Consider the following 11,759-nt stretch of genomic DNA (forward strand, 5'->3'; position numbering starts at 1 on the left):
CTTTATAGTATTACTCTAATCTTCCGATGTAACCCTTTCTGGGTCAAAACCTGCAACTTTTACTCACACATGTAGTCCCTACTTGTAGTCATAGTCTCAGTGGCTTCAAGGGAAATAAAGGTTTCATGATAGAGCACTATATTTGGATCACTTCCATCCTTGCTCAAGCATGGGCACCAGAAGAATGATGGCTTTTGTCTCCTGATTTCCCACCTCTACTTCTAATAGGATTTTGCCAAGTGCTCCTGGATCACAGCGCATACTTGATCTCTCAACTCAATCTCCAAATGACTAAGGTTTCTGAATAACAATTTAAAGAAGTATAGTATACATTCTGTGACCTGCCAACCTGCAGCATGCCCTCGTTTTGGTCTCAGAAACTGAAGCAAGTTGGAAGTGCACAGGAGATGCATTAGAACCAGCCAGACACTGTAAACTTTCAAATAGAATAGATTTGCCTTTGCTTCACGGAACGCACTTACCTTCTCAATGGAAATGGTGAGCAAGAGGCCTGCTCCTAAAGATAAGGAGCAGACCTATCCATCCTTGAGTGACATCAAGCTGCAGCTTTCTAATATGTACTATTAAGTTCCATCACCCCACAATGCCTTTCAAGACTTTTCCTTTTTCATAGAGAAATGCAGTTTATACCAACTTAATAAATGTATACGTTTTACAAAACACAGAATAAATCCTGCTCCCATTGAAGTCAATGTAACTTTTTGCTTGAATAAAACAAGCAGCATTTGGCCTCATATCTACTTTTACAAATACAAATCACCAGGATAACACAGTCCAAATGCACAACATAATGCTTAACATCCAAAAGACATGTTCAATTAATGGAAAGCAGGCCACAAATTCTCATATAGATGTCAATATTATACAGCCTAGAGCTGGCATCTTTTAAAAACTAGAGCACACACTTCTTAACAAAAAACACACTAGTTTTAGCATGCAAAGAAACTAGGAGTTTCAGATTATGATTTAAGTGCTTGTTGATAAAATAGCTTTCCAATTATCATGGCCCTCATAGGAAAAGCAGGAATGCATTATGTGTTAATGATCACAACCAGGGGTCCATGCTTTACTCTTTTGTCAGAACTATAGCAGATCCTCCCTGCAGCTTCACCATTAACATGTCTGTTTCCTGTCAGCCCACTCAGAGATAATGTCATTTATCTCAGGGCGGCACAAGACCAGTCATTAGCTTCAATAAAAGACCTCAAACAAAAGCCGGATGATGTTTTATCCGGGGCTCATGGGCTGCAGCCAAGAATCTTATTGCCTAACAGTTCAGAACTTAAAAGATATCTTTAAAAAAAAAATGTCCAGCTATCAACAATTTTAGGACACTTGTTTGAACAGCGAAGTCTCTCCATGGATATTTTTAGTTAATGGTTTTATCACATACAATTTGATAGGAGCTTACTAAATTTACCCTTCAAAAGATTTTTCCCTCATTGGGGAAAATTGACAGAATAATTCAGGTTCTAGCTAAACAATAAGATCTTTGAAGAAATGGCCATCATTGTGTTTGCCTGCGGGAGCTGATTCAGTATAATAAATTCTTCAGTTACTGAACTTCTAGAAATGTTTTTAAATAAAAGTGGAACTGGTTAAAATAGGTGTACAAACGTGTTTTCACAGTCTTGTTTGTATTGTTGCAATTCAGAAAGTTTCAAAAAAAGTTCCAGGTGAATTTTTTTAAGTAATTAAAAAAAGCAGGAGTCAAAATATGAGTAAATCTCAGCTATTCAATTCTTGTCTTTATGTTGAAAACTAGGAACAGATGGTACTTTCCATGTTACTTGACTCTGGTTATTGAACACCTTTGTGGTTATGGTAGAATTTTGGTTAGCACTTTTAACATACATTTCATTTATTGGACTATAAAATGCTACTTTGGAAAAACAAGTCTTTACATAACTCTAATTAAAACAATCTTGCAGTGAAACCATTTAACGTCGAGAACATGCTTAACCTCATGACATCTGGACAATCAATCCTTTCCTTTTTAATGGGTATTTATGAAGTTATTAAAATTGTAAAATTACTGATGTCCTAAGTGAAATATAATTTGCCCGTAGTTCAGAATAACGTCATCACCTTCAATACTTTGTGATATAAACATTCTAGACCACCTTCAATTGTTTTAATGCTACTTTAGCCTTGCACAGGAATTCAATAGCAAAGCTGGTCATACATATTCTAAGAGGTCAGCAAGTTCACACAGAAAGCTTTCCTCAGCCAAAGGGCAACACTTCTTCACCCAGCTCAGAAAGCACTGTCACACTACTAGACAGCACTACAGCACATTAGAACCTTGAGCTGTACTTATTGTTAGATACCCATAGTTATCAATGATTTTAACAGCTAAATCCCTTATGTAAGCTTTCAAAACAGTTTGCTATCAAATAACAATGGACTTTGTTCTTTAATTACAGCAAATGACCTTTTTGCCCTTTTATTTCTCAGTGAATAAACTACACCCAAGAAGTAGTGTTTTTAAGGTGCAAAATATATGGAAAGCATATCTCTATAAACTCATTAATCAGAACATGTTCTTCAGTGATTTACAAGAATTCCCTGATTAAGTGTAAAAACAACAGCTATACAAGAAGAATAAAATAAATGATGCCAGTCACATGTGAGTTAATTCACTGAAGACAACTTTCAGATGTGAAATGCCGTCTTAATGAAAGCCAATAAACCAATACAGGAGAAATAAATTCCATTCTGGAATATTACCAGATTTATTAATTTTAAAGATGGAAGACAGCTAGACTTTATATATATATATAAACTGTTGATATAGACTTTCTGTATTTCTTCCCCCCCTCCCTAAACAAACAAAGTTTTCATAGCCTATGCTTAGTATTCCCATTGTTATGGTCTGTTGTGAGCCCCCACACACAATAAACAAAATCTAGGACATCCTACTACTTATAATCTGAACATTTCTCAGTGTAAGAGCAATTAAAATACAAAATCACAGGTTTCAGAGTAGCAGCCGTGTTAGTCTGTATTCGCAAAAAGAAAAGGAGTACTTGTGGCACCTTAGAGACTAACAAATTTATTAGAGCATAAGCTAATGCATCCGATGAAGTGAGCTGTAGCTCACGAAAGCTTATGCTCTAATAAATTTGTTAGTCTCTAAGGTGCCACAAGTACTCCTTTTCTTTTTGTAAAATACAAAAGTGTAACATGGGTGAAGAGTATATGTTGACCAATATTTACTGAGTAATTGTGCTTAAAAAAAAAACCTGAAGGGTGGAGAAAGGGGACAGGTTTTAACACCAAAATCTTAAGAGTGGTTAGCCTACCTGTCAAATCTACCTATTCAGACATGGCACTGGTGTCTTAACCACAAAATGAGCTTCATGAATATAGCTCAAACATCTTAAAATTATAGCATACTTTGACTTTATCCACATATTAGGGGAGTGGTGACTTTTACAACATACTTGTGGTTTCTGCATAAAAGAGCCAGCAGAACACAGTCATTGATTTAATTAGACTTCATGAAATCCAATTTATCATGTTTTACATGACTTTCTGCAGTAAGGAAACAGAATAAACAGACCAAAAATAGACATTTGAGCATACTGTGAAAATTAAACAGTGACTGCAACTCTTGGGAATCTACTCCAAGCTTTAACAAAGAGTAAACAAACAATAAAATATCCTCCAAAACCATACAAAGAAACTCAGGTTTAAAATTTGTGGGCATTAACTAATTTGTATCTAACAAGACATTATTCAAATTTACGAGACAACTCATTCATAAAAGATTAAAACAATTGGAAATTGATTTTAACAGCCAGGCTTGAAAATTATATAGTCATCTATGGTCACAACAGTGCTTTTTTGTCATGTCACATCTATAGATACACATGTGTATAGCCAAAGCAGAAAAAAAAAGATTCAATCTTAAATCCCTAAAATAATTCTCTTGAATGATTTGTAAGTCTTTTTTAAAACTGAAGTTTCATTGATTGTATTTCAGGCTGGATCTAAAATTGCAACCAAAGTCTGCAATGAGTTCTATTTTCATATGCCAAGTAGGAGATGTTCTTTAAAGAAAATTGCTCTCTGGAGTGAAACACTAAGGGATGTTGTTTAAAACAGTAAGCCAGCACACCAGCGTGATAGACAATGGCCAGCACTGCAGGACTCTAACATGTGAAGCCTATATTAAAGTCACTGTGTGCCAACAGCAGTGGGTGTTAGTGGAATTGCAAGCTCTGAGAATTCTATAAAGCCAAGAGCTGGAAAATAAGGTGTACCTTTGGATCAAAAACTACTCCTAACATGTTTTTTCTTAATTTACCTATTATCCCATTTACATTACACTGACTGAAGATTACTTGCATGTATATGAATTCATTCTTCATACAATTTCCTGTGTGACTAGAGTGAAAAGAACACAAAAACTGAGAAACCACACTACTCTCTAATCTCTGTTGCCATGACAGCAAGCCTTTGAGATACTGAAATGTTCAGATTGCCAGCTAAACAAAATTGTTGAATGTGAACATTTGGCTGAAAGATTAAAAGGCTAAGGGGGTTGCAAAAGGGCAGTACCTCCCACATTCCAGGCAGCCACTGAATCCAATCAAATGGCTCTGACTCTTTAACCAGAACCATTGTGAAGGCTGGATTAGGGCAATTTATCTAGATAGTTAAAGCAGATTAGAGAACTTCAATTTGAAGACTACTGGTAACAAAAGTAAATGTCTACTGTATGTACTAAATTAGTAAAAAGACCATGGGATTTTAGGACACCTTTCTGAGTGACAGCAGACCTTTAGTAAATCAGAGTGCAAGTTTACACCTGTGAATTAATTAAAGCAACCTAGTTTTTCTCATCTGTATTTAGAAAAATCAAACAGATCATTCAAATTGACCTGTAGATATATTATCCTAAAAGTGACAAATGTGAAATTCTAATTTTCTCCTCATACAAGACTTTTGAATCTATCTTTACATTTTCTTAACATATTTAATGTCACAAGCCCCAAAATTTAATCCTATCAATAGCCCAAGAGTTTGTTGAAACTTTACACAATCTTAAATATCAGCAATGACACACAAAAAGAGGCTCATAATATGTTGTTAATAGCATAAATTTTCCCAAGGACTTCAATCCAGCTGGACTCTGGTAAACAACTCTGTACACTTAACACTAGCCAGAAAGTGTTCCCATCACTTAGAAGTTAGTCAGGGAAGTTGTAAAGGCAGGTAATTTAAGAACAATTCCAGACAATCATGCCACAAGTTAATACCCTTAAGGTTTTGGGGGGAGGGCTGGGGGGGAAGAGAAGGTGTCTTTGTTTAACCCAACCTGTAGAATTCATTTGACTCTTAATTATGGGCCAACCATAGCCCCCTAGATCCTAGAGAAGAAACCTTCTGCCCTCTGGATAGAACAATTGCTGCTGACACTAGAACCTGCCTGAACAAGCAATAACAATAGCCAAGAAAACCAGCTCTCTCCCCGCCCTCCCTTAACAATACAAGGCCATTTATTCTTACAGAGCATCCTTTATGCATTAACACAGAAAGGAAAACACACACGCACACACACACACACCACTTGATTTCTTTCACACATTTCAACCACTCAGCAAACAAGAAGTTCACAGCCAAGAACCTATAGGGCTCAGCTCAGAAAGACTGCCCTGACCGGAGAAAACTGTTCCCCCACATTTGAGAGAAAGATATTTTGAACATACATCAGAGTACAAGGTGCACTCCCCTCCCCCAACTCCCTTCCTCCAGGCCGATTATTACAGGCACTGAGTGTCTTCTGGCTCAGTGCTCCCCTTTCCCGACGCCAGCTTCCGAGGCCTCTTGGCTGTTGTAAACACAAGAGCCCCCCAATACCAAAAAGACCCCAGACTAGGGTGGATGAAAGAGCCAAAATATCTGCAGATGCATCTCTCCTCCCTATCACAATGTAAACTCCAAAGAGAAGGGTGGGAAGAAAGGATGTGAATTTCCTTTCCACCTTGGCAGAAGGAACATCCGCTTTCATACTAGAGTGCACAATAAAAAGGATAGTAAACAAAACTCAGGCAGCTAGGTCTGAGCCACACACACACAAACAAGCCTCCGGTCTGCAAACACGTGTCCTCGGGGGTTGCAAACATCACTTCGGAATGTTACACTAATAACAGCCCCATCAGGGAGGGTCACTTCGAATTCTCCTTTAAAATAAACAAAGGAGGAGACACAACAACACGAAACACACGTTTGGCCACATTTGGGAAGATGGGGAAAAGAGAAATTAAAGACAGGACGAAAATAAGACTCCAACGTAGCATTTTCTGTCCGGGAGTGGAGTTTGTACACAGATTATATGTATATCACAAAGGCATAACATCAATAACAGGAGCTAGGAACACAGCTGCGGGAAGTTTGTAATAGACACAGGGGGGAGATAGCTAGGAAAAGAAGAGCTTGTCCTACCTTTTCTGTTTTCAATTTCTTGATTCGCCTGTGGTTATCCTCCTCCTCCTCTTCCTTCTTTACCAAAATAGAGTTCCCCATTAACCCTGAATCCGGGGCGCTTTTGCTCACCTCCCCCACCGTGGAGGAAGCGCAGTGGAAGGGGCTGTTGCTCCCACCACCGCCTCCCTTGGCCCCGAAGCCATACAGGTGCCCAGAGGGAGCTTGACTGCTGCCACCCCCACCGTTGGGGTGGCCCTGCTGCAGGTCATGCTGCTTGTCCTTCCTGGATTTCCCCGCATCCTTATCCCGCTTGGAGCCTCTGCTGCCCTGGGTTTTACCTGGTTTCTCCTCTTTGTTTTTCCCGCAAGAGGCAATAGGGTTGTTGTTGCTGGTGTTGTTATTATTGCCGTTTGGGTTGCTGCTCACACTTTGACCCAGTGCTGAATTCATGCCAGTTGCCTCTCCAGGGCGCCCTTGGACTTCCTGCCTCTTGCCAGCACTGCTGATCTCAGGAATCCCATACAAGGCAGCAGAAGGCAGAGATTTATTAGCATCCTTAGAAGTTTTACTCCTTTTCACTTTTGATTTGCTAGTCTCTTTGTGAGAGGAATTCCCCTGGGGGGCAGGGGGCTGAACAGAAGCAAATTTTAGGCCATCAGCTAAGGCTGAGGTAGCATTAGCCCCACTGGAAGCCAGACCCCCACAATCCTTGGAGCTGGTGCTGCTGCTGGTGGTGGTATTAGTGGAATTATTCATCTCAAATTTCTGTCTGTCCTTCTCCAAATCGGCGTCCAAATCGATTATTAAATTTCCAACACCGATTTCCCAATCATCGCCACTGTCATAAGTATCAACCGCGTTTGGATCCACACCTTTGCCTGCAGTGGAAGTGTTCACTGACATCCTGAAGATGAGATCTCTAGAATAAAAATCCGATGAACTTTCCTTTGGAGATGAGGGGACATTCGTTTATCTCCGTTGGGCTTTTCTTTTTAAATTATTATTTATTTAACTCTTCTTATCTTCCTCCCCCTGGTATGTCTAGGTTTATACCCTGAAGTCCAGGTCCACCTTTTCCTGTGAGGAGGGGAAAAGTCGAATATTTCTTGTCTGGATATTACCAGAATATAATACGATTAATATGGGGGGGCAAAGGAGAGGGGGAGCAAGATCATTCAATGTTTCCATGTTTAATTTTGTTTTAGAAGTTGTTAAATAGGAGGCAATTGCTTGTGATTATTTTATAGTGAACAGCTTGAATCTAGTTGTACCCCAACATTGAATCATAGAATATCAGGGTTGGAAAGGACCTCAGGAGGTCATCTAGACCAACCCCCTGCTCAAAGCAGGACCAATCCCCAATTTTTGCCCCATATCCCTCCATGGCCCCCTCAAGGATGGAACTCACAACCCTGGGTTTAGCAGACCAACGCTCAAACCACTGAGCTATCCCTCCCCCCCCCCAACATCCATAATCACTCTTAAAAAGTCATCTATAAAAAAAAAACCACCCACCCTAACTACATGATTTAAATCCACAAAGTCAGGGACATACGGAGTTAGGGCTGGTGACTAGCTGTTGGAGCACATGTGTAATATAAGCTCCTGGACCACCACTTAGACACAAAAGCCAGAAATGAAGGACACAGCTGCAGCCCTCACTGCATTCCTTGGATTTTGTGGCTTTAAACCAGACCCTTGAAGTTTTGTGACTTTTCTATACTATTTTTACCCCCAATTTTACTTAACCTTTGGGGGGAAGGCATGATGCCTGTTTTTCATTAACACAAGATAGCTTCCATTAAAAATCAACAACCTATACTTTAAATGGTGCATTTACTTGAGAAATATCCATCTTCATGGGTAAAAGTGTCTTTTCTTTTTAAAATATACCCAAGATCATTCTAAAATCCGTTTTAATGCACTCCTAGGTTACACAATTGCTCACTGTTAAATATAGTATTACTGACTGTACAGGAAACTGATTAAGACATACACTTTAAGTGATCTGCACTAAGGTGGCCTCAATGACCGCAAATGAGTGTGTGTTTGACAAAGCTTAGTTAAAACGATTTTTAAAGGGATCTATCCCTTTTACAGTTGACTGTCTCAATATTTATACATATATAGGCATATTGCTTACCTTTAATCCTTTATCATTTTTTAATTAAGCCAGCAAATCAAAATGCTGTCCCCACTCGACTCAGCAACAACTCTGTGCCTCATTTTACTTAAAGAGCAAAGTGATCAAGAAGTAGAAAACAAAATAACATCTCAGCCAGTATAATCGCTCAAAAAGATATCTCCCCCCATTTTGGCACACGGATCAGGAGTCCTTTATTTGTGTTGGTTTTCCTCCTTTCTTAAAAATGTTGTTCCTCAACTTTACAAGCTGGAAGATAATATTTCACATTCAGAACAGGAGCATCAAGGACCAGGTTTTTTGTTTGTTTTTTTCTTAACAGGCACCGAGATATAATAATAATAATAAATAATAATAACAATTTTAAAATGTTTTCCAACTTCACATTCCGTCTTCAACTCCAGACTTCAGAGCCATCCTGATCAGTAAGTAATGATCCCATGAAACAAACCTACAGGCGTCCGGTTGTTACAAGACAGAATGTGCTAACATCGGGATAAATTAGTGAAAGGGAGGAAGGAAAAAAAGAAGAAAGGACTGAAAATCTGGGCTGGATTCCGCCTGTTAGTCGGGAAGTGGCATTTTTTCCGCCGGTCCTGACAGATCTGATTTCTTGAACTAACTTAAGGAAGGGGGGTTGGGGGGGATGAGGAGGGAAAGGGGGGGCGGAGAAGAGGGAGGGGGAAATCAGTGTTCTGATAAACCAGTTATCAGAACATTTCATGGGAGTGGAGAAAAGAGTGTGTTTTTAAATTAAGTAAATCTTCCCAAGGGTATGATCTGGGGATTTCCCCCCCCCCTTTTTTTCCCTCTTTTGTATGTTGTAAAAAAAAAATAGCATCCAAACTACCGGGGGGAGCGGGGGAAATCCGGGAGCTCAGGCTAATCAGTCATGTTGCAAGTAATTAGAGACCAAAGAGATAAAATAGACTTTGGGTTTTTGCAGGACACATTTTTTCCTTATCATTTCAGCAAACGTTGCATCGTCTTTTTATTTATTACCCCTTATGACTTCCTCCACTTTTTGCCTTTAAGTCAGATCGTCTCGGAGCTTGGCTTAGTATTTTTAATTAGCTGGCGTTTGGAAGCTAAAAGGAGTAATGAATTGTTGATGGATTGGAAAGGAGAGCTGGTTTGCTGGAAATGTTAGGGCAGGAGGGGGGATGGGCGAGTTACCAACAACCAACCATCTAAAAGGAGCGATTTTGTTACAGTTCAAGCCTTTCTCATCACGTGACGATCAAGGGCTCAATTGGTTGTCGTGAGAACAAAAATGGGTGACAAGCGTATCAAGAAAATACTGATCTGGTCTTGTGGGGGGGGGGGGGGGCTTAAGGTCTGTTTCTCTCCCTCCCCCTTCTGCTGCTGGCACAGCTACAAGTTATGAATGTGAAACATTTCTCTCTGCGAACTGGGTCTCTGAAGTTAGGAATGAGTAAAATGTACTGAACACCATGGCAAAGCATATGTTTTTGAAAAACACCTTATAAAACCTTTCCTCGAGTTATCTGCAATTTGTAGTAGTTTAGAGACACGGGATGGGGAGGTTATTTCAAGGTTTTAATATCTTCGTATTTAAAACATAGCTAAACATTTGATAGCTTTCAAGTTAGTCTCCATTCTAAACCCAGGGTAGAGTCTGTTTGGGGGATGGCTGGCTTTGGGGGGTGGGGGTGAAAAACGCTCACTGCACCACAACTTATAGGCGTCACTATCCCCTAATTTAGCATTACATTATTGGTATTAACATGTGACAGAAGAAGAAGAAAAAAACCCTCCTGCTCTACTACTGAGCTATTTTTGTACCCCCAAGGTCCTATTAACAAGTTGCTTGCTCATTTTTAGGGGGGTTGGGTGGATAGAGAGAAGAAATATGCTGGCAGGCTTGTAGTTGTGTCACTTTGATTTTCCCCTCTTGGTTAGTTTAAAAAAAAAACAAAAAGGTAAAAACGCCCCCCTCCCCCCGCCGAGTGCACCGTCAAGTATGATTTGTGTGAGAAGCTACAATGCTTTCACCCTCACATCCCTTAGATAACTCAGCCTACTCGTGGTTTTTTGTTTGTTGTTTTAAAACACAAATAACTAGTTCCTTATTTCAATGCACAAAACTCATACTATTCCCCTTCGCATGAAAAAAAAATCCCCTCTAAGTGCTATAGACACACCACGCAACCGTACTTACGATCTGTATTGGATCGAGTTGACCTTTTCCTTCTAACTGCATTGAGTGTGTTTTTGTTGCAGCCGCTTTTTATTTTTGGAAAAAAAAATCTAATTTCTTCAACAGATTTATTGTGTTTGGAAGAAAAGAGCACCCGATTTCATGAACCTTCTTTTTTAAAACAAAATTAAAAAAATAAAAATCCCCCTACACACATATACACACATACACACTACACAACAAACTGGCTTTACTGCAATAGTGAGCTGCAGAAATCAGAACTGGAGAAGGGAGAGTGTGAAGCAAGCACAGACTCTGTACCTGAAAGGGACTTTTCTTTGTTCCCAATGCCCTTTCCCATCTGCCCAATCAGAGACCAGCTTTTATGAAACCGGGCTCTCTGATTGGCTAGCTGCTCCTCTCGGCTGCCGAAGGGGGTGAAAGGGAGAAACACACACACGCATACATACATAGAAGCCTTGTATTTTGCAATCCTCAAACTACATTTAGTGCTTCAGCAGGCAGCCTCCTGCTGCAGCAAGATACAAATCATGTTTCCCATTTCAATTACAGCATTATCCTATATAACATTTTATGTCAAGACAACCAAATAGGGAGGCGAGCAGCCCAGCCAAGCTTCACACAGTGGGAGAACTTCCTCATTTTCTTTTTAATTTAATTGCAAGGCAGTTTTCAAAGCAATGATGGATGATTTTTCTGTTTCAAAGAGGCAAATTAAAATCTCACTCTCCGTTTTTAAATGCCCCCTCATTCAAACTTGTAACAGTTTGACACGAAACCGAGAGAGAGAGAGAGAGAGGCTGTTACACGAGTGCGATCATTTTCATGTTTAGTGAAGGAGAAAAGCAAACAATGTCTTAAGAAGGGGAGGCTCAGCAAAGAGCAGAACTGGATTCCATTCCTCCCCCTCACCCACCCCTGCGTTAGAGAGACACTCAAGGTACTGCAGCGTGTTCGGTTTGTCCTTATTCCTCAGCC

General features: G+C 39.8%; 1 protein-coding gene across 3 annotated transcripts in view; it reads right to left on the minus strand.

Annotated features, from left to right (window-relative positions):
• ZNF608 (zinc finger protein 608) overlaps positions 1 to 11,085 on the minus strand; it is a 104,201-nt gene extending 93,116 nt beyond the window's left edge. The window contains exons 1-3 of one of the 3 annotated variants that reach the window (XM_038403145.2): positions 10,782 to 11,085; positions 8,600 to 8,848; positions 6,475 to 7,533 (exon numbers count right to left, since the gene is read on the minus strand). In XM_038403145.2, coding sequence (XP_038259073.1) covers positions 6,475 to 7,359 — 885 coding nt within the window. In that variant the 5' untranslated portion in view covers positions 7,360 to 7,533; positions 8,600 to 8,848; positions 10,782 to 11,085. Of the gene's footprint in view, positions 1 to 6,474; positions 7,534 to 8,599 lie in introns of all 3 variants that reach the window. The other 2 variants (XM_038403147.2, XM_038403148.2) reach the window with 2 other exon arrangements.
• Between the last annotated feature and the right edge of the window lie 674 nt (positions 11,086 to 11,759).

Source organism: Dermochelys coriacea, chromosome 5 (assembly GCF_009764565.3).
Source record: "Dermochelys coriacea isolate rDerCor1 chromosome 5, rDerCor1.pri.v4, whole genome shotgun sequence".
NCBI lineage: Eukaryota > Metazoa > Chordata > Testudines > Dermochelyidae > Dermochelys > Dermochelys coriacea.